Source organism: Mercenaria mercenaria, chromosome 19 (assembly GCF_021730395.1).
Source record: "Mercenaria mercenaria strain notata chromosome 19, MADL_Memer_1, whole genome shotgun sequence".
NCBI lineage: Eukaryota > Metazoa > Mollusca > Bivalvia > Venerida > Veneridae > Mercenaria > Mercenaria mercenaria.
Window position 1 is genome coordinate 35,316,018 of NC_069379.1, and position 26,167 is coordinate 35,342,184.

The 26,167-nt window shown below is 32.9% G+C and overlaps 2 protein-coding genes across 5 annotated transcripts in view; both read right to left on the minus strand.

Annotated features, from left to right (window-relative positions):
- LOC123542217 (uncharacterized) overlaps positions 1–14,298 on the minus strand; it is a 29,489-nt gene extending 15,191 nt beyond the window's left edge. Inside the window, exons 1-4 of one of the 2 annotated variants that reach the window (XM_053531450.1) lie at positions 11,887–14,298; positions 3,455–3,617; positions 2,731–2,836; positions 1,436–1,526 (exon numbers count right to left, since the gene is read on the minus strand). In XM_053531450.1, the coding sequence (XP_053387425.1) occupies positions 1,436–1,526; positions 2,731–2,836; positions 3,455–3,617; positions 11,887–11,998 (472 nt within the window). In that variant the 5' untranslated portion in view covers positions 11,999–14,298. Of the gene's footprint in view, positions 1–1,435; positions 1,527–2,730; positions 2,837–3,454; positions 3,618–11,469; positions 11,850–11,886 lie in introns of those variants that run through there. The other variant, XM_053531451.1, reaches the window with a different exon arrangement.
- A 629-nt stretch (positions 14,299–14,927) lies between these two features.
- On the minus strand, positions 14,928–25,864 carry LOC128551090 (uncharacterized). 3 transcript variants are annotated; one of them, XM_053531452.1, is made up of 5 exons: positions 25,721–25,864; positions 19,442–19,603; positions 18,701–18,806; positions 17,402–17,492; positions 14,928–15,325 (listed from the first exon to the last, which is right to left on the minus strand). In XM_053531452.1, the coding sequence occupies exons 2-5, from the start codon at positions 19,594–19,596 to the stop codon at positions 15,195–15,197; spliced, it is 483 nt and encodes a 160-aa protein (XP_053387427.1). In that variant the 5' UTR covers positions 19,597–19,603; positions 25,721–25,864; the 3' UTR covers positions 14,928–15,194. The 3 variants fall into 3 exon arrangements, with proteins under 3 accessions (XP_053387427.1, XP_053387428.1, XP_053387429.1); XM_053531453.1 differs by lacking the exon at positions 25,721–25,864 and adding an exon at positions 23,624–23,795; XM_053531454.1 differs by lacking the exon at positions 25,721–25,864 and adding an exon at positions 21,837–21,990.
- Positions 25,865–26,167: the final 303 nt, after the last annotated feature.

Genomic DNA, 26,167 nt, shown 5'->3' on the forward strand with positions numbered 1-26,167 from the left:
AGACGTTTAAACCCATTTTTATTCAAGGGAAACAATCTTTTTATAGAGTGAAGTAGTTCAGTGAATACCAGTTGTCAATCCTAGTCATATCCATGTTATTTCAGTGAAGTGGAAAAGTAATATATCTATGTCACCTGTTATATAGGATAATAACGTCACACATTCAACATTATACCATACCTATATAGGTAGCAGAATGTTTTTTTCAGCATTAGTCTAACCAACATTTTTATATTGTGAAATTCTGTTAAAAAGTGTAAGCGAGTGTTTCTTCAATTTTTTCAAGGTATTTTACCCCAGATTATATTTGTTCAGCTCAAACAACTCTTTAAAACAATGATGCTTTCATTATCAATTTGATACACGTCAATAAATAAATTTCGGTCTATCAAACAAACTAATGTCAAAAAATCTTGCAAGTCACTCGACTTCGTGTAAAATTATTTAAATCGAAAGTTTTAAACTAACAAACTCCTTTTTTATTCTATGAAGGTTTTTTTACGCTCAGTAAACTTATCTGAGCTTGTTATTTTCTCTATATATAAATGATCTTAACTTTATTATACAAAGTAACTTTGAAAATGATGGGGTAATTCCAAACTTTCAATACGACAAGGACCTATGTGAAGATTTTTTTTAAGATTTTCTTCTTAGATATGTATAATTAATACTGTGACCAGTAGAAATTATCTGTAAATACTTTGAAGTCAAACGTTGTTATCTTCCTTAAAGGACGTCAGACTAATGATGATTTTACCTTTAACCACCTTAAGCCTCCTGGCAGTAAGTGATTCTGCCTTTGCGACCAGTGCAAGACTAAGATCAGCCAGCACGTCCGTGCAGTCTGATTATGGTCTGCACTGTTCGCTATGCAGTCAGTAAATAGACAGTGGACACCCCTTTGAATAATAAGTGGTACTGCTCAAACTGAATGGTAAACCAGTCCATTTTAGAAATTTAGCAGGGTAAGTGTTAATAATGTGAAAATGTATATATCATTTTGCATCCCAAGCGACAAAGCTATGTATTATAGTCTTATCCAAAGCACAAATATTATACTAGATCTTTTCAATAAAACTATTTAGCCAATATTGCTATTACGGCGCCAAAATATGGAACACATGAAACAATGTAGTTATTGAAAAAGACTAGGTAAAATTTCTTATATGCATTTAAAAATATATGACCAACCCAGAATTAGAAGGTTTATGGTGAGACATGTTGTGTGCCAATATCTACAGATACTGAAAGAAGATAATATCTTTTTTGGTCGAGAATATGCCAGTGGGAATATTATCGCACGACAAATAAATAGTCTTCCATTGTCTTTAAAAATATGTATATTGTCGATACAAATTATGACAAAGTATCTTTTAAAAATGTCTATGGCTTTTTGCAGTCAAATAATTTTTTCCAACAAGAATGTAACAATTACCAACAATGATGGCCTCTGACACAACCAGATTATGCTGTAACGTGTTGATCTTGAAGAACTTGTTGTCATTGTGGCCACACAACGAGTCGTCCTGTAAAACAAACGTATGATTTGTTTTTATACCTCGATGTACTCTATAGTAACAAGCAAGATTCGGTAAAAGGAAAGTCCGCGCCAAACAAAGTAGTGTACGTAGTACCGATAGAACAGGAGATGATATTACGATATTGGTGTCTTTGTTTGTATACCCTAGGCAATCAGACAATCTGTTTGGGTCTCATGAATGTATGAGAAACAACATTGCCTTTGAAGTGTGGGCGGAAGTTTTATTGTTGTATTTAGTGACCTTATTATTGACTGATCATGACCCATATGCGAAACTGACCTCTAACTTTCGGTATATGGAATGAAATGTGCTGCATACACACGGTTGTGCTTAAATTCGGACTTGCGTAGTTGTTCATCTGCAATGCTTGAGTTTCAAACTTAGCTCAGATGTTAACAAGACCATTATTCAATCACTTATATCATGTAATGGATTTCTTTGAGGTTTTACCATTTGATGCTTTACACTAGATCCTTAATCATGTTAATGCATGTTAATTTTTCGCCAGAAGTATTTTTAACCCTAGCTGATCAATGAACATATTTTTAAGCATAAGTAAACATTTAATACAAAAAAAAAACATTGTGTAAGGATTGATATTAATGTAAGAACAATTAAACTAATTTGTCAATGATTAGTATTTATAGTAACATGTTTAACTGCCAATCATTAGGATGGTACGTTTGTAAAATTATTATTACTTCCCTTTTGCCTATCTTAGATACGATACAAAGAATAAATGGAAATGATTGAAATCCAAAGCTACATGTGGTGTTAAACATTGCCATTTCATTCAGATTATTAAAATACGCCGACATCCTACATCAATATGAAATGTAAAACTTGACTGTATATTTAAAATCATACTCAGAAATACCTAGCTTTAAAAATGCTTTTATATTAGTGAATACTTACAACATTTTATAAAAGTAAGTGTAGGGATCTAATTCCATGTTCAAAGGACCTTTTTATTCCTCTAACAGAATACACAAAAAGTGAAAAATATCATAAAATGTTCTTTAAATGAGACAGACTAACTTTAAAATATTGAGATAAAGAAAAAAATGTTGTCTAAGCACGTGAACATAAAATGTCAAGATCACATTTTGCGAAAGACATTTCTAAGTTATGCCTTAAACCGCAATTAACCTTTCTGATACTGGTATTGTGAATGTAAAAATAGCTTTACCTGAAAAATGACTTTGTTATTGAGAGCAGCAGGTGACAAAATCTTACACATCTCTATTAACTCCTTTGTCTCGCTATCAGTAAGCTGTGTATGTTGTTTGTACTTCCTGAAAGAAAGGTGAAGGTCAAATGTATGATCAAAGAACGTCCTATAATTTTTATAATTGCTAACAAAGAATGATAGCTGTTATTATTGTATTTTTCTTAAATAAGCATGGCACTTAAATCAGACTGAAATAGGAGCTTTCATGTAATTCTAAAATGAAATGAAACATTGGCAAGTACAAACTGCACATAAGCATTTTAGTATAATTAGAATTTTGCGTGCATGACTCACATATCAACTTTTAAGCAAATTTGACATTTCAAACAGTAAATTCTAACTAGAAATTAATTTTCGATGTTCACTGATTTGAAAATGTACAGACGTGTAGGTTTTTAATTGAAACGAACTCACAGTCTTCCGGACTATTTAACCGTACCACACTACACATATGACTGACATTTATCGTTCTGTTAACTCAAAAAAATATTTCCTAAACATCTTATTGAGAAATATATTTATGTTTGATATCAATTAAACGTCGAAGAAACATCTGGCTGATATATCTAGGATTTTCTTGATTCGTTTAAGGTCATCACTTGAACAAACAAAAAGTAATAATTATACAATCAATATTTTGATCATACCCCTATTCGAACACCACTCAAAGTCAGTAACAAACCTGAGTTTGTGTATGTTCGGTATAGAAGTCATATCCAAAACGTTGTATATACTGTCCACATAGTACATAAGCCTTGCCTTGGGGTCATCGGGAACTATAATATCCCTTCCAAATTCCTCAACATCGACTTTAGTACTGCCCACAACTGCTGTCATTCTCAGCGCTTGACATGATTAGAAGAAAATAAAGTGTGAAAATGTGTGAATAAGGAAAAAAGTCACTTTTCATGTACATGTATATAACATCAGTTCATTTCATTATAAAATGTCGCTAAATTAGACCTTTTAACGGAAAAGTACAAGTGCATTTTGGTCTACATGTCGACATTTGCCAAGCATCATAAACGCAAAGAGTGCGTCGATTCTAATGCTTCATAGAGATATGACGGACCAAGACGTTTAACACAATAATAAAAAAAGATAAACTTTTTAGTTGTTTTTTTTTTTAATTTCTGTTTTCGCGTTTACTGTCTAAAGAAATTGCCCCTTAGTTTTGGTTATGTTTTGATGATAAAAGAGGTGTTATTACATAAACTTTGAATAGATTTACTCTGTGAACAAAAAAATGGTATCTGAATTCCCAATAATACTTTAAACATTTATATAAAGACCGTCCTTGAAGTGTTCTTCGAAGTGTTCTTCCCCCTAAGGTTGATGTACTAGTATTCTGCGAATATCTAATCGGCAATGAAACAAATTGCACATTTTATAAATTCATGTTAATTTATTCGTAGATTTGTTTCATTTGTGTAATTGTGTCTTTGATAACGTTCCGTTTGAATAAGTATTTACATTCAGTTCATACGCCTCAGTGAGATCATTGTAAAGCGTACACATTAATGCATTGACTGCTTCGTACAGTTCACCAATCCATTAAATATGAAACATTTTTTGGCAGAGGTTTATAAAATTTGAGTAGTTGTTTGTTGAAAAATAGGTCCTACTAAAATTGACCATGTACGTATGACATGATGGACCATGTGGCTGTCTGCAAGTCATAAGTACATCAGAGATCGGGAGTCTAACTTAAAGTTTGTAAGATGTGGATTCTTTGCCAAGCTGTGGAGTGCAATATTGACAGAGGTGGAATTTTTAAGTTACGCAGAGAGTGCTGTTGGTGGGTCTAACTAAGTACCTGTCCGTGCATAAAATATTTACGGGAAAGAGAACGTACATGGTATTATCTTGAAAATTGCCATATGGCATTATGTTCTTGCCAATTTATTAAAAAATCAAACAAAAGAAAACTAACTGACCTAATTACGAGCAAAACATTAAGAGATTAGATAGACTTGTTTACAAATTGTTTATCATACTCAACACTGATTGTTATTATATCTGCTTTAACCCTTAGCCTGCTGGCGGCAGATGATTCTGCCTTTGCGACCAGTGCAGACCAAGATCAGCCTGCACATCCGTGCAGTCTGATCATGGTCTGCACTGTTCGCTATTCGGTCAGTAAATTTTCAGTGAAAACCCCTTTGAGTAATAAGTGGTACTGTCCAAATTGAAAGATGGACCAGTCCATTACAGAAATATAGCAGGTTAAGGGTTAAATATATAGTAAACATATGGGATAATTATGATGTATATTAATTGTATTGGATTTCAAAAGATGTGTATTTGTGAAACATTGATAAACTGTGAAGTAACTCAGCTCTAGAATAACACATACATTTAATAAGTCCTGATTGTCATGTTTGGCGTCAGATTATATTAACTGAATAACAATAAAGATGGTTTCTAACATCAAACATTTGAAATACTCATACACAATAAAACGGTGTGCGAAATATGTTAAAAAGATAGGGATGAACATTAATGTTTTGCACTTTATTATGCATGACAGTAAATTCAAAAGTTTGCATATGTATGTGCCTATCTTAATGCTTACACAAATTTTAAAATAAAAAGAAAATAATAGGGTATATACCGGAATAGATTCCAAATCCGCCTGTTGAAAATTTGAAAACCAAACTTCTTGTTTCGATTTTAAATGTAAAACTATGTCATAGAAAGTTTGATTTTAAATTTACCAAAACACTATCAAAACAAAAACCAGATCGTTACATGAATTACACTTCCTGGTTCAGCTGAGACGTAATTTTGATATTAAACTTTTATGGTTATATCGCTATATTCAGGAGCACGTTGACATAGCTGACGAAAGTATGGTATAACATTAGGTATGTCCAGTGGAAACAAGTCCCGGTAAGTATTGTGGAACGTTTTAATTTGGAACTAAATAATTGAAGTTCGGAAATAACGGTAAAAAGAAATAGTGTGTCGTTTTAAAGTAATGCAAAAATAGCAATAACAACAAGAACAACATCGACAACAACAACAAAACTAATTATCATATCTTAATATACTCAAGAAGATCCTTTGGAAGCATAGAAAGCAACAAAGTAAAATAATAGCAGACAAGGTTTGATCGTGTCTGTTCATGAAATATATATGTTTGTTTGTCTTGTTTTATCTCATAGATTTTGTTAATGTGAAAAAGCATTTTTGAATGTGTAATTGTTGGTATTGTTTGAAGTTTATTTTGTACAGCAATTTTGAACGTGTACATGTTCAAGAAAAGAGTGCTATATGATAAAAATAATAAATAAATAAATAATTAATAATACAATGGACTCCATCAAAGGACCAGATAATATAGCAATATGTAACGTAATCCAAGTATAAGGAAACTTTTTACAGCCGCATTAAAATATATGAAAATATATATTTCACTTTCAAAAAGGCAAAAGGTTTTGTTCTCGTTTCGACCCACTTTTAATGCAAACAATAGCGAAGGGAACAACATTATTTTTCAGCATATAAGCATTACAATGTTCATTTCTAAAAGAAAAGTTTACTCGAAATCAAATTTTTTTTTGTATTTGATGCGATATTTTTCTGTCCGACAAATAACAAAATTCGCAGTGCAAGATACCATTGACATTTTTGTTTCGCAGCAAGAAACTAATAAAATGTCCAGCCCTCTGACAATATTTGGAAATCAGAGTCCTTATGGGCTTTTGATGTGTTTGTTTAAATGTCAACATTCTATGAAGGCGTTTTGTTTCTATGCGACACGTTTTGTAGGACTTTGTAAAGAGCAGAGCACAAATTTTGCTGACAAAGTCATAATCGTAATTCTTTCCATTTTTTCTGGAGACTATACTGTACTCAGTAGAATGTCGTGGGTGGCATACAATAAGATAGTTACTGGTAACCATAAAACTAGATAGCACGTATGATTTATTTATCTCCCTCTCCGAAATGGAACATTATTTGATTATAAAGGTAGCAGTTGGTAGTTTACAGCCACAGATTCGAATTGGCCAGGGTCAATTAGAGATAAAACCATGAAGTGAAGGCTGTTTTGATGTTTGAAATATTTGTTGATGAGAGTTATTGATTAACAAGTTTAAGAATGGTATGTTGCAGAAATTCTGGCAGATGAGAATGTAAGCTTGATGGCATCATTTTCATATAACTGCTTGAAATACGTATATACCACTATCGGCATTCAGCTTCTCGTGAACTGTCAAATAACATATAGGCCTCACACAGTTGAAAATAGTGAAAAAAGTAACCGGTTGACAGGTATTTTTGTCCAGCTCTGCAAGTAATACTTGAAACTGAGTGCTGAATGCATGTGGCCAATCATTTCCCCTAACATGTTCAGGCCACTTGGAAAAAATGGCTAATTTGGGCTGAAATGTCATGTATTTTCGCGGGCTGAAATTATCTTTCAGGTGGCTTGTAGATTTAAAAATCTATGCTTTGTATGAAGTTTACTATGTATTTTATTTCTTCTTCAAGTAAGATGTAAACCGGTATCTTTTTATTTTCAGGTCTGCATCTCGTAAGATATCTGAAGCCGTCCGACTTAGCCACATCGCTCGGAAGTCCGACGTACTAGAAAAGATCAACATACTATTAAGTTGATATTAAAAACAGTTTTAGTTTGTGAGAGCTCGTTTTATAACTATCAGCGAGTAATATGAAAAACAATACGAAATTAAAATATTATGTCACACCAGATGAGGATATGAAGACTTCAAGTTAGTATAATGAAGTATGGTTGGCAAACACTAGATATGAGAGGGTGATTAGAAAGTGGACCATTACGTTAGTAGAAAAGGAAAAGGGAAAGCGGTGGACAAAGTTTCCTAACAAAGAATAATTGTTAATTCTGAAAATATCAGAAAAAGAAGAAAGGAAGAAAAAAGAAGACAAAAGAAAAACACACGTTCGTGTATGCTCTTCTGAATAATTTCAGAACGGCTATGATCAGTTTTTGGAAGGAAATCTATGCTTTCTTATATACTTAATCTGCAATTGAGATCATATTTAGCAGCACTAAAGGAACTGGCACAGGAGCCATCTTAAGTTATCTAGTTATGTCACAACTGACAGGTTAGGGCAAGTTATAGAACACTAATTTTTCAGCAGGGAAGGCACTGTATTTGGCGAAATAAACCTCAGTTTTCGTGTGAGCAGTAGTACTAGGTCACAACAGTGTAAGTTTGATGTGATTTGCAAATGTGACAGGAAGAAAATCTTATTTCGAAGAAAAATCATTCATTTTATGCCATTTTATTTTAGAATAATTCTGCGAAATAATGTAAGGATTTGTACTGTATGTGCATGACAGATTTGTGAGCCTTGCCCATTTTACATAGAATGTAAAAATGAGAACAATTTTTAGTCCTGTAGAACCTGTATGATAAATTATTTAGTTCTTGTCTGAAGCAATTGTCTCTACATCAGTAAAAAGTCTGTGTGTGTTCGTGTTCAACGTCTTTTTCAACAATTTTTCAGTCATATAAACAACGGTCAGTGAAAAGCGTCTGCATTTCTGAAAAATGGTAAAAATATATTTCATTAGTTTGTACCATCTCTGCGAAATCATGATTTTTTCTGGAGACTATACTTCATTCTGTGGTATGTCGTGGGTGGCATACTCTGTACAAAATGTATACCGGAGAGGGCAATAACATAGTTAAAAAAAACCACTAAAATATGCTGTCTCCTGTAACACATAGCATGGGTGTAATGCATTTGGATAATTATGTAGTATATTGTACAATGTATTGTATTTCAAACGATGTGTATTGATTAAATATTGGTAAACTCTTAAACTATAAAGTAATTCAAATTTTAAAAAATATGAATATTTTAAGTCCTGCGTCAATTTACATTTACTGAACAAAATTGCAGATTAAGATACCGTCTAACGAATTAGTTGTTTATCAAACTTTTGAAATATTCAATAAACGGTGTATTAAAATTTAAATAGAAAGATTGGAATGAATAATTTTGCCTAATTATGCCTGACTGTGTCTTAATAAATTGCATATGCATGTGTCTACCTCTATCATTGCATGCTTAAATGATGATTTAGCAAACTACAAAACAAAACGTAATAATACAGTTATGTAGGTTCTGTAATAGATTCCAAATCCTCCTGTTGACAATTCAAAAGCCAAACTTCTTGTTTCGACTTTAAATGCAAAACTATGTCAGTGTGATTTTGATTTTAAATTACCAAAATACTACTAAAACAGTTACCTGAATAATACTTCTGGTTTAGCTTATACGTAACTTGGTTTTTTATAGTTATACAGCTTTATTCAAGAACACGTTGTAGTTGGTGATAAAAATGTGCTATAAAAGTATGTCAGATGGAAACAAGGGCCAGTATGTATACTGAAAAGTTTCAATTAGGAAGTAATTAAGTAAAGTTCCAAAATAACGGTAAAAAGAAATAGTGTGTCTTTTTAAAGAAATGCAAAACAGCAACGACAACAAGAACAACAACAACAGCACTAATTATCTACATATAACAAAATCTTCATGAAGATCCTTTGGAAGAATGGAATGCACCAAAGCAAAGTAATACCAGACACGGTTTGATCGAGATGTATAAGGTAGGAAATTTGCTGACCGGAGCTGTAGAGTCAAAATATGTAGAGGTGGACAATTTGCTGACCGGAGCTGTAGAGTCAAACCTTGTGGGAGGTTAAAATTTGCTGACCGGAGCTGTAGAATCAAACCTTGTAGAGGAAGAAAATTTGCTGACCGGAGCTGTAGAGTCCAAACTTGTGAGAGGTAGACAATTTGTTGACCGGAGCTGTAGTGTCAAACCTTGAAAAGGTAGAAAATTTGCTGACCGGAGCTGTAGAATCAAACCTTGTACAGGTAGTAAATTTGCTAACCGGAGCTGTAGAGTCCAACCTTGTAGAGGTAGAAAATTTGCTGACCGGAGCTGTAGAGTCAAACCTTGTAGAGGTAGAAGATTTGCTAACCGGAGCTGTAGAGTCAAACCTTGTAGAGGTGGAAAATTTGCTGACCGGAGCTGTAGAGTCAAACCTTGTGCAGGTAGAAAATTTGCTGAACGGAGCTGTAGAGTCCAAACTTGTAGAGGTAGAAAATTTTCTGACCGGAGCTGTAGAGTCCAAACTTGTGAGAGGTATAAATTTTTGCTTACCGGAGCTGTAGAGTCCAAACTTGTGAGAGGTAGACAATTTGTTGACCGGGGCTGTAGAGTCAAACCTTGAAGAGGTAGAAAATTTGCTGATCGGAGCTGTAGAGTCAAACCTTGTGGGAGGTAGAAAATTTGCTGACCGGAGCTGTAGAGTCACACCTTGTGGGAGGTAGAAAATTTGCTGACCGGAGCTGTAGAGTCAAACCTTGTGGGAGGTAGAAAATTTGCTGACCGAAGTTGTAGATTCAAACCTTGTAGAGGTGGAAAATTTGCTGACCGGAACTGTAGAGTCAAACCTTTTAGAGGTAGAAAATTTGCTGACCGGAGTTGTAGTGTGAAACCTTGTAGAGGTAGAAAATTTGCTGACCGGAGCTGTGGAGTCAAATCTTGTGGGAAGTAGAAAATTTGCTGACCGGAGCTGTAGAGTCAAACCTTGTAGAGGTAGAAAATTTGCTGACCGGAGCTGTAGAGTCAAAACTGGTAGAGGTAGAAAATTTGCTCACCGGAGCTGTAGAGTTAAACCTTGTAAGAGGTAGACAATTAGCTAGTCGGAGCTGTGGAGTCCAACCTTGAGGTGGAATTTTTTAATTATGATGAGAAGGCGGCTGGTTGGTCTAATTATAGGTGCTTGTCCGTGCATAAAATATTGACGGGAAAGAAACCGCATGCGGTTAAATCTATTAAGTTGCTTTATGGTATATGTTCTTGCAAATTATCCAACCAAACAATAAAAAGGATTGACCTAAAAACGAGCAAAAGTTTAGAGATTAGATTGCCTTCTGAAAAAAATTTTTATCATGCAATGTACTTATATCTGTTTTAAATAAATATTTGACATAATATATTATTGGTAATGTATTTTATATCATTAAATATAACATTTCAGAGAACTTAGTATTGTCGAGAAAAAATGTCACTTCAGACATTGGTTGATTGGCTTCCTTTAAAAATCCAACGACAGTCTAAACAAAAAAATCAGTAAGAATAAAGAATGTCTCTACCCAGGTTCCCGCACATGTCCGATATAATGCTTATATTTTTAAGATTGGAGGCACTAGTCAATCTCACAAGAAGTTGTTAAGTACACTACAGATTTTTAACAGAATATTAACATAAAATATGCTGTCTCCTAAATTAGTAATACCCATATATGAACGCGCTTTTGTAATTATGTTGTGAATTGTATGTGCATTTTAAAAGTTGTGTATTGATGACACATTGACAAACTGATAAACAGTAAAGTAACTCTTAATTAAAAAAGCACGGACATTTTGAGTCCTGTGTCAAACTATATTTACTGAATAAAATTTGAAATATTACAATGCCTCCTAGCGAGTGAGATGTTTGTTTCAAACTTTTGAAATACTCAATACAATTGTATATAAGAAATGTAAAAAAGACATACAGGAATGAACAATGTAATTTATAACTTTTGTTTTAATTATTGAAAACTGTAGACATATATGTGTCTACCTCTTCACATAAATTTAGCAAACTACAAAATAAAAACAATATATATATAAGATATATACCGGAATAGATCCCAAAAGCTCCTGCTGCAAAATATTAAAGAAATAACTTCTTGTTTCGATTTTAAAGGCAAAACTATGCCAGTGTGACTTTGACTCTTAATCATCAAAACACTACCAAAACAAAATAGGGTACATAAATAACACTTCCTGGTTCAGATGAGATGTTACTTGGATTTTTTGGATGGGTAGCAGGTAGTCATTGCTGACGAAAATGTGCTGTAAAAGTTGGTATATCCAGTTGAAATAAGTGCAAGTAAACAGCTGGAAATTAGGAATAAAAATGTGAAGTTTAAAAATAACAGTAAACGAAATAGTGTGTCTTTAAAAAAAAATCAAAATTGCAACGACAACGGGAACAACAAAAGAAGCACTAATGATTAGCATATAATAAATAATGAAATTCGAAGTACAAGATACCTTTGGCATTTCTGATTCGCAGCAAGAAACTAATGAAATTTCCAGCCCTGTGACAGTAATTGGAAATCAGAGTCCTTATGGGCTTTTCATGTGTTTGTTTAAATGTCAACATTCTGTGATGGCGTTTGTTTCTATGCAACACGTTTTATAGGACTTTGTAAAGAGCAGAGCATAAATTTTGCAGAAGAAGACATAAACTATTCTTTTTTTCGTTTTTCCTTTTCTGGCGGCTACACTGCAATAGAGAATATCGTGGGTGGCGTACTGTAGTTAAAATTTACTCATTAAAAACTTTATATGAAAGGGAACTATTACTAGTGTGTAAACCCTTTGAAAGAAAAGGGCTTGGGATAGCTTTTTCCTATCCTGAAAATATAAGAAAAGTAAAAGGAAGAAAAATGAAGAAAATAAACACATGTCCGTGTATGCCCTTAGGCTACTGAGTCGGCGTTTCACATGAAAATTGACCTGCATATCAAACATATATATTTCTATACAAAACTAGTGTCACTTTACTAATATTTACCAAATATTCTAAAAAAAGCTGCATTGACGGGCCACACTTTCGGACAGATCAATGTCGTTAAAAACTCAGTGCTACAATTTCACATAACTATGTGGACCATAGTTTTCAGTCATTGTTCATTTTTATTTCGTTACAAAAAACACTCATTTTTTAAAAGGGGCAATTTTTTAAGAAAATATTTAAAGTATCCATCACACGAAAGAGCTCGGTAGAACATATAATGGGCCAGCAGATTTTTGATACTGATGTTGTTCGTTTAACAAATATTATGTATTGATGATGTACCCATTAACTTTAAATCGAGCAGTTAGGTGGGTCGTATAAAACGGGAAACCGGTATGTCCGTTTTAAATTTAGTCATATAGGATTTATGAATGGAAAAGCTCCACACACTGAGTTTAGTTAACACTATAGCTTGTTTAGATAGATTGGAACGTTTTATTTCAATTTCAAATGTTTACATTAAGTGTTTCCCGAAATATACGCTAGAAATTACTAATATAGTCGTCAGATATATGTAAAGATTACCGATTTAGAATTGATATTCATAGATATGTATACTTGAAACAAATTAACCCTTATGCTGAACACAATTTAGTCTGTCTTTGCGATCAGTGTAGATCATGATCAGCACTGTTCGCCATTAAATCAGTAAATTTTTGGTATGCACCCCCTTTTAACAGTTAATGGTATGGTCCAAAATGAAAGATGGACAAATTCATTAAAAAATTCAGGAAGGAAAGGGTTAAAAATGTTTGAAAATTTATAAGGTATAAATGGTCTACTTGTTTTGTTTTCTTTTGTTGAGTTTAATGTCGCACCGACACAGTTATAGGTCACATGGAGACTTTCTATCTTTGATGGTGGGGAGAGCACCCCAGGTGCCTTTCCGTACATTATTTCATCACGGGCGAACACATGGGTGGAACCATCGACCTTCTGTAAACCAGCTGGATTACTTCCTCACATGACCTTTCCAACGCCTCGAGTGAGGCTCGTACCCATATCGATGAAAGGCAAGTGGCTTGATGTCACTTAGCCACGGGGTTTCTATGATGTATTTGATATTACCAAGCATCAGTATCGTGCTATGCTGAGGATAATATGCTATATGAGCTTTAGAGACTCTGTCTTGCTGTTGGACGGACACTTCGTAAAACGTAACACGTGTCTGTATAGATAACCGGGTTTAATAGAGATCTATGAATAACGAATTGCTATTTTCAGTTTTGAAACATAATAAATTTAACTAAAGCTATAAAAATATATTTTACAATCATCATCATTTCATCAATCTAAGGTCCAGATCTCTGTTTTAAAAATATCTCCGACAAACATATGCACTTATGGTTCTATTTCTATATGAGCGTTGTAGCAGTATCGTGTTATTTACAATCATCATTACTTTCGTCAATATCTTCTTGGCACTTTTTTCTACTTTTTAGATAATTTCAAATACAATAGTGCTGAATTGCCGTTTGGTACCAGCGTGCATGTATAGAATCACTTCATATAGATATGCCTGTCTGCCTTCGAGAATAGCAATATTAAAATTTTCAATGTCTTAAAATATAAGTAAAATCATACATTAGATTATGATATTGCATTGTCATTAGGACAGCTAGCCGATTTGCCAAAAAGAATTAATTGTAATTCTAACACGACCAGAAAATAACCTACATACATGTAGAGCAAAATCTATCTCGGGTTATTCTACAATATACCACTCGCGTGCAATGACGTCATCCGATCCAGGTGTGTAGCGCGGTGGTAAAAAGTAGTTACCACTTTTTTCTAACACTGTTGATACTAGGATGTCGTGTTAGAATCGAAATAAGAAGTTCCACAGTGTGATTTATCATAGAATAACCCGAGTTTTTCGTTCTAATGCGGCCTTCGTGATATATTCTTACACATAAGAACTCAAAACTCGGGTTATTCTACGATAAACCACGTTTGGGAACTTATTATTTCTTAATTATACATCGTTTCATAATAAAACATTTTTTTCAGCTGTTCAATATTAATTTTCTGATGCATGAAACATCATCATTTTACACAGCCTACAACAACGTTGATATATATGAGCCGTGTCATGAGAAAACCAACATAGTGGGTATGCGACCAGCATGGATCCAGACCAGCCTGCGCATCCGCGCAGTCTGGTCAGGCTCCATGCTGTTCGCTTTTAAAGCCTATTGGAATTGGAGAAACTATTAGCGAACAGCATGGATCCTGACCAGACTGCGCGGATGCGCAGGCTGGTCTGGATCCATGCTGGTCGCATACCCACTATGTTGGTTTTCCCATGGCACGGCTCATATATTAGTAAATGCAAAGGTCGCAATGGTAACAATTATAGTGTTTACCACATACTCCTTTTTATTCTCCTTCGAGTTAATTTTCCATAATGACGTCTGAATTTCAAATCGGGTGCCTGACGTCATTTTGATGTGTGTCGTTTTTCATTAACGCCATATTCGTCAGTTTTATTAAGACAGTTGAACAAATAAAGAATAGTTAAATAATTATAATATTTGTAAATGTTTATGTATCAAAAAGACTGCCCCCTCTGTACTGAGAAATATACACTTGTTCTTTAGCGGAATAATAGTGCCCTCCTAAAGTCGTGCAATATTTCTGCTGTAAACCTCGCACATATTTCCAAATACAAAGCTTAAAATCTATAATTATTTTACACAATCTTAAAGTCCGTTATTATATATTTTCTAAATTCAAAGGTCATACATAGTGCAAAGTCCCATAAAGAACACCATACAATTCACAAGATGTTACAGTTTGATGCTTCGTTGGCCTGCAACTGTTTGAAATGCTCCATTGGTCCTTCATAAATCCACTGTATCCATGGCACTTTATACGCCATCAGCTTTTTAACTGAACATCTCTTGCCACCTGAAGAATGAGAAAGATATCAAGGTAGTGGGCCGATAATGATAATCTGTTATTACCGTTAGATTTCGTATTCTCCGTATGAATTTTCGGCACTCTTCGGTTGTTACGGAAACCATTTCTCCATGCGTTCCATTTACGACCGAAGATTACCGAACTAGTAGACAATAATACGAAATTACACGGAAATTGCCGACGGTCATTACGGGCCCACTACCTTAAATTAGAAAAAAGGTTAATTTTAGTCCCGTCTTTTCAATAATTGTACATGCTGTATAAACAAAAGAGTAGAGTATTTGACAAATAGTGTAACTCAAACGCTTCCTGTAAATATAGGCAGATCAGTTTATTCACGCAAAATAGTGTATGAGCACGTTACCAAATGTCTACACACATCAAATACCCGGATGGCATGGAGGTAATCTATTAGGATACGGAATGAGTTTTGAGTACGCTCTGCAGGCATCAAATAGTGCATTATATTTCATACCCAAGAGGATTATAATGTCGTTTAACGGAACTTTCCGCGTTATTCGACAAATAGTTTTGTCTCATTATTTAGAGACGTTCACTAAACCTATTTGTATTCAAGGGAAACAATCTTTTTATAGAGTGAAGAAGTTCAGTGAATTCCAGTTCTCAATCCTAGTCCTGTCCATGTTATTTCAGTGAAATGGAAAAGTAATATATCTATGTCACCTGTTATATAGGATAATACCGTCACACATTCAACATCATACCATACCTATATAGGTAGCGGAAATTGTTGTTTTTTCCCAGCAGTAGTCTAACCAACAGTTTTATATTGTGAAATTCTGTGTAAAAGTGTAAGCGAGTGTTTCTTCAATTTTTTCAAGATATTTCACCCCAGATTATTTTTTCAGCTCAAACAACTCTTTAAGAAAATGATGCTTTCATTACCAATTTGATACACGTCAACAAATAAATTTTCGGTCTATCAAACAAACTAATGTCATAAAATCTTGCAAGTCACTCGACTTCGTGTAAAATTATTTAAATCGTAAGTTTTAAATTAACAAACTCCTTTTTTTAATTTACGAAGTTTTTTCCGCTCAGTAAACTTATCTGAGCGTGTTGTTTTCTCTATATATAAATGATCTTAACTTTATTATACAAAGTAACTTTGAAAATGATGTGGTAATTCCAAACTTTTAATACGACAATTTGAACTATGTGACGAATTTTTTAAGATTTTCCTCTTGCCATACGATGATAATACTGTTACTTTATCTAAGTCAAAATCAGGCTTACAAAATGATTTAGATATGTATGGTCAATATTGTGACCAGTGGAAATTAACAGTAAATACTTTGAAGTCAAAGGTTGTTATCTCCCTTAAAGGACTTGAGACTAATAATGATTTTACCTTTAACCTTTAGCCTGCTGACAGTAAGAGATTCTGCCTTTGCGACCAGTGCAAGACTAAGATCAGCCAGCACATCTGTGCAGGCTGATCATGGTCTGCACTGTTCGCTATTCAGTCAGTAAATAGTCAGTGGACACCCCTTTGAATAATAAGTGGTACTGCTCAAATTGAATGGTAGACCAGTCCATTTTAGAAATTTAGCAGGGTAAATGTTAAAAATGTGAAAATGTAAATATGTATCATTTTGCATCCCAAGCGACAACAGCTATGTATAGTCTAATCCGAAGCACAAATATCTAAACCTACCGATAGATCTACTTCATCTTTTCAATAAAACTATTTAGCCAGTATTGCTATTACGGCGCCAAAATATGGAGCACATGAAACAATGAAGTTATTGAAAGAGACCAGATAAAATTTCTTATCTGCATTTAAAAACATATGATCAACCCAGAATTAAAGGTTTATGGTGAGACATGTTGTATGCCAATACCTACAGATATTGAAAGAAGATAATATCTTTTTGATCGAGAATATGCCAGTGGGAATATTATCACACGACAAATAAACAGTCTTCCATTGTCTTTAAAAATATGAATATTGTCGATACAAATTATGACAAAGTATTTTTTAAAAATGTCTTTAGCTTTTTGCAGTCAAATATTTTTTTCCAACAAGAATGTAACAATTACCAATAATGATGGCCTCTGACACAACCAGGTTATGCTGTACAGTGTTGATCTTGAAGAACTTGTTGTCATTATGGCCACACAACGAGTCGTCCTGTAAAACAAACGTATGATTTGTTTTTATTCCTCGATGTACTCTATAGTAACAAGCAAGATGCAGTAAAAGGAAAGTCCGCGCCAAACAAAGTAGTGTACTTAGTACTGATAGAACAGGAGATGATATTACGATATTCAATTTGGTGTCTTTGTTGTATACCCTAGGCAAACAGACAGTCTGCTTGGGTCTCATGAATGGTGGAGAAACAACATTGCCTTTGTAGTGTGTGCGGGAGTTTTATTGTTGTATTTAGTGACCTTATTAGTGACTGATCGTGACCCATATGCGAAACTGACATCTAAGTTTCGGTATATGGAATAAAATGTGTTGCATACACACGGTTGTGCTTAAATTCGGACTTGCGTAGTTGTTCATCCGCAATGCTTGAGTTTCAAACTTAGCTCAGATATTAACAAGACCATTATTCAATCATTTATATCATGTAATGGATTTGTTTGAAATTTTACCATTTGATGTTTTACACTAGGTCCTTAATCATGTTAATGCATGTTAATTTTTCGACAGAAGTATTTTTAACCCTAGCTTATCAATGAACATATTTTTAAGCATAAGTAAACATTTAATACAAAAAAAAACATTGTGTAGGGATTGATATTAATGTAAGGACAATTAAACTAATTTGTCAATGATTAGTATTTATAGTAACATGTTTAACTGCCATTCATTAGGATGGTAAGTTTGTAAAGTTATTATTACTTCCCTTTTGCCTATCTTAGATACGATACAAAGAATAAATGGAAATAATTGAAATCCAAAGCTACATGTGGTTTTAAACATTGCCATTTCATTCAGATTATTAAAATACACCGACATCCTACATCAGTATGAAATGTAAAACTTGATTGTATATTCAAAATCATACTCAGAAATACCTAGCTTTATAAATGCTTTTTTATTAGTGAATACTTACAAAATTTTATAAAAGTCAGTTTAGGGATCTAATTCCATGTTCAAAGGACCTTTCTATTCCTCTAACAGAATACACAAAAAGTGAAAAATATCATAAAATGTTCTTTAAATGAGACAGACTAACTATAAATTATTGAGATAAAGAACAAAATGTTGTCTAAGCACGTGTACATAAGATGTCAAGATCACATTTTGCGAAAGACATTTCTAAGTTATGCCTTAAACCGCAATTAACCTTTCTGACACTGGTATTGTGAATGTAAAAATAGCTTTACCTGAAAAATGACTTTGTTATTCAGTGCAGCAGGTGACAAAATCTTACACATCTCTATTAACTCCTTTGTCTCACCATCAGTAAGCTGTGTATGTTGTTTGTACTTCCTGAAAGAAAGGTGAAGGTCAAATGTATGATCAAAGAACGTCCTATAATTCTTATAATTGCTAACAAAGAATGATAATTGTTATTATTGTATGTTTCTGAATAAGCATGGCACTTGAATCAGACTGAAATAGGAGCTTGCATGTAATTCTAACCTGAAATGAAACATTGGCAAGGTCAAACAGCACATAATCATTTTAGTATAATTAGAATTTTGCGTGCATGACTCACATATCAATATTTAAGCAAATTTGACATTTCAAACAGTAAATTCTAACTAGAAATTAATTTTCGATGTTCACTGATTTGAAAATGTACAGACGTATAGGTTTTTAATTGAAACGAACTCACAGTTTTCCGGACTACTTAACCGTGCCGGACTACTTCACCGTACCACACAACACGTATGACTGACATTTATCTTTTTGTTTACTCAAAAAAATATGTCCTAAACATCTTAAGGAGAAATATATTTATGTTTGATATCCATAAAACTTCGAAGAAACATCTGGCTGATATATCTAGGATTTTATTGATTCGTTTAAGGTCATCACTTGAACACACAAAAAGTAATAATTATACAATCAATATTTTGATCATACCCGTATCCGAACACCACTCAAAATCAGTAACAAACCTGAGTTTCTGTATATTCGGTATAGAAGACATATCCAGAACGTTGTATATACTGTCCACATAGTACATGAGCCTTGCCTTTGGGTCATCGGGAACAATAATATCCCTTCCAAATTCCTCAACATCGACTTCAGTTCTGCCCACAACTGCTGTCATTTTAGTGCTTGATATGATTAGAAGAAAATAAAGTGTGAAAATGTGTGAATAAGGAAAAAAGTCACTTTTCATGTATATGACATCAGTTCACGGGAAAGTACATATTGCATTTCGATCTACATGTCGACATTTGCCAAGCATCATAAACGCAAGGATTGCGTCGATTCTAATGTTTATAGACATATGACGGACCAAGACGTTCAACACAATAATTTTAAAAAGAAGATAAACATTTTTTTTATTTCTGTTTTCGCGTTTACTTTCTAGAGAAATTGCCCCTTAGTTTTGGTTATGTTTTGTTGATAATAGTGGTGTAATTACATAACCTTTGAATAGATTTAGATGTCATACTCTGTGAACAAAAAAATGGTATCTGAATTCCCAATAATAAAAGAAAAGCAAGCATGCTAAATTGACTTTTGTCTTCATAGTAATTGTACATAAAAAGCGAAAACAGTGAGATTCAATGAGGTAAAAGCAGTACTGATCTGAAGATAAAAAAAATCTAGTCTCACATAATGTGCAAAATGCCTTTTATCTTTTTCTCCATTGATTACATTGTGTTTATATATTTAAACATTTATATTAAGACCGTCCTTGAAGTGTTCTTCCAAGTGTTCTTCCCCCTAAGGTTGATGTACTAGTATTCTGCAAATATCTAATCGACAATGAAACAAATTGCACATTTTATAAATTCATGTTAAATCATTTGTAGATGTTTTTTTATTTGTGTAATTGAGTCTTTGATAACGTTCCATTTGAATAGGTATTTACATTCATTTCATACGCCTGAGTGAGATCATTGTAAAGCGTATACATTAATGCATTGACTGCTTCGTACAATTCACCAATCCATTAAATATGAAACAGTTTTTTGGCAGAGGTTTATAAAATTTGAGAAGTTGTTTGTTGAAAAAATAGGTCCTACTAAAATTGACCATGTACGTATGATATGATGGACCATGTGGCTGTCTACAGGTCATAAGTACATCAGAGATCGGGAGTCTAACTTTGTAAGATGTGGATTCTTTGCCAATCGGAGCTGTGGAGTGCAATATTGAGGTGGAATTTTTAAGTTAAGCAGAGAGTGCTGTTGGTGGGTCTGACTAAGTACCTGTCCGTGCATAAAATATTGACGGGAAAGAGAACGTACATGGTATTATCTTGAAAATTGCCATATGGCATTATGTTCAATTAACTTAAATCAAACAAAAGTAAACTGAGTGACCTAATTACGAGCGAAACATTAAGAGATTAGATAGCCTTGTTTACAATTTGTTTATCATACAATCATACACCGGTTGTTATTATATCTGCTTTAAATATATAGTAAACATGATAGATTATTGACAATATACCTTCTATCAACAAATATAATATTTAAGGTTATTTAGTATCAGTAAGGACATATATATTTCACTAATATATGAATAAAAGGAGACAGCATATGTTATGTAAAAACCCTGTTAAAAGTCGAAAGCATACCTAACAGCCTCCTATTAGTTAGACAAGTGTCCCCCCAAAAAATATGGCGGCGACTCAGTGGCATAGTGATTGGAATTCTTTGTGTGAGGAAGCCATACAGCTAGTGTAAGGAAGTTTGCATGTTCTGCCTGCCCATGCCTGAAACAATGGGTGGAAGGGTACCTTGGGTGTTCCTTCTCCAAAAAACGCTTGCAGACTTGCCATATGTCCTAAATTGTATCCGAGTGACTGTAAACCCGACCGAAACAGAAATTTGGCCAGTAATTGTTTTGTTTATTTAGCCGCTATTATTTAAGAGCCGCTCCGACACAATTTATGTCATATGGCGGCTTAATGTCCCATCCGAGCATTGTATCAGGCTGCCATGTGCGGGAACCAGGTTAGAACTATTTGCGCTTTGAAAAAATATGGTGTAAATTGTGTAATTGATAAGACAATGACAAACTGATAAATTATAAAGTAACTCACAGTAGAAAAAGAACAGACATTTTAAGCCCTGTGTCAAATTACATTTACTGAAGAAAATTTAAAATTAAGATGCCTTCTTTTGAATGAGATGTTTATCAAACTTTTGAAATACCCAATACAATTGTGATGAAAATGTAAAAATATGATCAGAATTAACAATATTGTTTAGATTTTTTTCTATTGATTAGGACTGACAGTAACTTGAAAAGTGTCTACCTCTTTCTTTTCATATTACATGATAATTTAGCAAACTGCAAAATATCAAATGATAGCCTAAGGGTATATACCGAAATGGAATCCAAATCCTGCTGTTGAAAATATGAAAACCAAACTTCTTGTTTCGATTTATATGCAAAACACTATCAAACCAAAAACAGATACATGAATCACTTCCTGGTTCAGCTGATACGTATGGTTATATTGATTTATTCAGGAGTAAGTTTTCATTGCTGACGAAAATGTGCTATAAAAGTATGTCAAATGGAAACAAGGGCCAGTAAGCATACTGCAGAGTTGTAATTAGGAAGTAAATACTAAGTGAAGTTCAAAACTAACGGTAAAAAGAAATAGTGTGTCTTTTTTAAAAAGTAAAAAACAGCAACGACAACAAGAACAACAACATCAATAGCAATATCATTATTTATCTACAAACCTCCGCGCAGGAATATTATCAAACAATTATCTGTATCGATAAGGGGAAGTAACACTGTGTGTGGACTTTGATTATCTGCATTTGATTATAAAATCTTCAAGAAGATCCACTGGAAGCATAGACTGCAACAAAGCAAACTAATAGCAGACACGGTTTGATCCAGTCTGTTCATGAAATATGTATATATGTTTGTCTTGTTTTATCTCATGAATATTGTTTAATGTTAAAATGCATTTTTGTTTGTGTTGAATGTGTAAGTGTTGGTATTGTTTGCAATTTATTTTGAAGGTGTACATGTGCAAGAAAAGAGTGCTATATAAATTTGGTATAATAAGAGTAAGAAGAAGAAGAAGAAGAAGAAGAAGTAGAAGAAGAAGAATAGTAATAACAATATAAGGTAAATGGAACTTGCAAAACTCCTAACGCCCCTTTCATCGGCTTAAGCGGAACTCTACTGAAATATACTATATTAATACACGTATTAAAATGCATATTTTGATATCAAAAACGTGAAAAGTAAAGTAATTTTGAAATCATCAGTTTTATTTTCGTTTCGATAATTCTTTTTTCCATCTCACTCTTAATCCAAAAAAAAAATAACAAAAGGGAAAACAGTTTTCTCAGCATATAAGCATTACAATGTAAGTTTCTAAAAGAAACGTTTACTCGAAATCAAATTATTTTTTGTATTTGGTACGATATTTTTTCATCCGAGGAATAATGAAATTTGCAGTGCAAGATACCTTTGACATTTCTGATTCGCAGAAAGAAACTATGACAATAATTGGAAATTAGAATCCTTTATGGGCTTTTCATGTGTTTGTTTAAATGTCACCATTCTTTGATGGCTTTTATTTCTATGCAACACAGCACATATTTGCAGTCAAATCTTAAAAGCATTTTTTCTGGAGACTATACTGCATTCAGTGGTATGTCGTGGGTGGCATACTCTGTACAAAATGTATACCGGAGAGGGCAATAACATAGTTTACAAAACACTAAGATATGCTGTCTCCTGTAACACATAACATGGGTGTAATGCATTTGGATAATTATGAAGTATATTTTACAATATAGTGTATTTCAAACGCTGTGTATTGGTTATAACATTGGTAAACTAATAAACTGTAAAGTAATTCAAATTAAGAAACATATGGACATTTTAAGTCCTGCGTCAAATTACTTTTACTAAACAAAATTGAATATTTAGATGCCGTCTAACGAATGAGATGTTTATCAAACTTTTGAAATTCTCAATCAATGGTGTATAAAAATTTAAATAGAAAGATAGGAATGAATAATATTGCCTAATTATGCCTGATTGTGTAATAAAAAAATGCCTATGCATGTATCTACCTCTATCTTTGCATGCTTACATGATTCTTTAGCAAACTTAAAAACAAAAAATAATATAGTATATACCGGAATATATTCCAAATCCTCCTGTTGACAATTTAAAAACCAAACTTCTTGTTTCGATTTTAAATGCAAAATTATGTCAGTGTGATTTTGATTTTAAATTTCCAAAACACTACAAAAACAGGTACATGAATAATACTTCCTGGTTCAGCTTAAGACGTAACTTGTTTTTTTATGGTTATACAGCTTTATTCAGGAACATGTTGTTATTGCTGACGAAAATATGCAATAAACGTATGTCCGATCGAAGCAAGTGCCAGTTTGTATACTGAAAAGTTTTAATTAGGAAGTAATTAGTATATATATATAAGTGAAGTTCCAAAATAACGGTAAAAAGAAATAATGTGTCTTTTTAAATAAAAAAAATGCAAAACAGCAACGACAACAAGAACAACAACGACAACAACAACAACAAGATTTATCTACATATAATAAAATCTTCATGAAGATCCTTTGGAAAAAGGGAATGCACCAAAGCAAAATAATACCAGGCACATTTTGATCGAGATATATATATATATATATATATATATATATATATATATATATATGTTTGTCTTGTTTTATCTCATGATTTGTGTTAATGTGATGTCTTGTTTTTTCTCATGATTTTGTTAATGTGATGTCTTGTTTTATCTCATGATTTTGGATAATGTGATGTCTTGTTTTATCTCATGATTTTGTGAATTTGATGTCTTGTTTTATCTCATGAATTATGTTAATGTGAAATGCATGAATGTGTAATTGTTTGTATTGTTTGCAATTTATTCCGTAAAGCACTTTAAATGTGTACTTGTGCCTGGAAAGAGTGCTATATAATAATAATAATAATAATAATAATAATAATAATGATAATAATAATATTGATGATGATGATGATGATGATGATGACAATAACAATAATAATGAAAGGTGATATTAATGGAATTTGCAAAACCTTTCATTGGCTTAAGCGAAACTCTATTAGTAGAAAATGAATGGTCTCCATGATCCCAAAGGACGAGATAATATAGCAATATATAACGTAATCATCCAAATACAAGGAACCATTATATGGTCGCATTAAAATATATATACATTGTAATAATAAACGTATTAAAATGCATATTTCAATGTCAAAAAAGTGAAAAGTAAAAGTGATTTCAAAATCATAACTTTTCTTTCGTTTCGATACTTTTTTTCCACCCACTTTTAATGCAAAAAAAAAAATAAAAAAGGGAACAACATTATTCATCAGCATATTAGCATTACAATGTACTTTTTTAAAAGAAAATGTTACTCGAAATCAAATTAAGTTTTGTATTTGGTACGATTTATTTCCATCCAAAGAATGATAAAATTCGCAGTGCAAGATACCTTTAACATTTCTGATTCGCAGCAAGAAACTAATATAATTTCCAACCCTGTAACAATAATTGGAAATCAGAGTCCTTATGGGCTTTTGATGTGTTTGTTTAAATGTCAGTATTCTGCGACGACGTTTGTTTCTATGCAACACGTTTTGTAGGATTTTGTAAAGAGCAGAGCACAAATTTTGCAGACAAAGTCATAAACGTATCACTTTTTTCATTTTTTCTGGAGACTATACTCCACTCAGTAGAATGTCGTGGGTGGCATACTCTGTATAACTTGCATACTTCTATGCCGGAGAGGGCAATTTAACATAGGTAACCACAAAACTAAAATATGTTGTCTCCTGTAACACATAAAATAAGTGCAATGCACTTTGATAATTATGATGTATATTAATTGTATTGTATTTCAAAAGATGTGTATTGGTGAAACACTGATAACGTATGAAGTTACTCAGCTCTAGAATAACACATGCATTTAATAAGTCCTGATTGTCATGTTTGGCGTCAGATTATATTAACTGAATAAATATAAAGATGGTTTCTAACAACTGAGTTGTTTTATCAAACATTTGAAATACTCATACACAATAAAACGGTGTGCGAAATATGTTAAAAAGATAGGGATGAACATTAATGCTTTGCACTTTATTATGCATGACAGTAACTTCAAAAGTTTGCATATGTATGCGCCTATATTAATGCTTACACAAATTTTGAAATAAAAATAAAATAATAGGGTATATACCAGAATAGATTCCAAATCCGCCTGTTGATATTTTGAAAACCAAACTACTTGTTTCGATTTTAAATGTAAAACTATGTCAGGGTAGTTTTTATTTTAAATTACCAAAACACTATCAAAACAAAAACCAGATACATGAATTACACTTCCTGGTTCAGCTGTGACGTAATTTTGATATTTATGGTTATACTGCTGTATTCAGGAGCACGTTGACATAGCTGACGAAAATATGGTATAACATTAGGTATGTCCAGTGGAAACAAGTCCCGGTAAGTATTATGGAACGTTTTAATTTGGAACTAAATAATTGAAGTTCGGAAATAACGATAAAAAGAAATAGTGTGTCGTTTTAAAATAATGCAAAAATAGTAATGGCAACAAGAACAACATCAACAACAACAACAACAACACTAATTATCTGAATATACTCAAGAAGATCCTTTGGACGCA

Coding starts and splice junctions, on each gene's coding strand:
- LOC128551090 (XM_053531452.1), bottom strand. CDS start 19,596: ATGACAGCAGTTGTGGGCAGAACTGAAGTCGATGTTGAGGAATTTGGA. Junction 18,807..19,441: donor CCGAATATACAGAAACTCAG/GTTTGTTACTGA, acceptor CCTTTCTTTCAG/GAAGTACAAACAACATACAC. Junction 15,326..17,401: donor GTCAGAGGCCATCATTATTG/GTAATTGTTACA, acceptor CTCATTCTTCAG/GTGGCAAGAGATGTTCAGTT.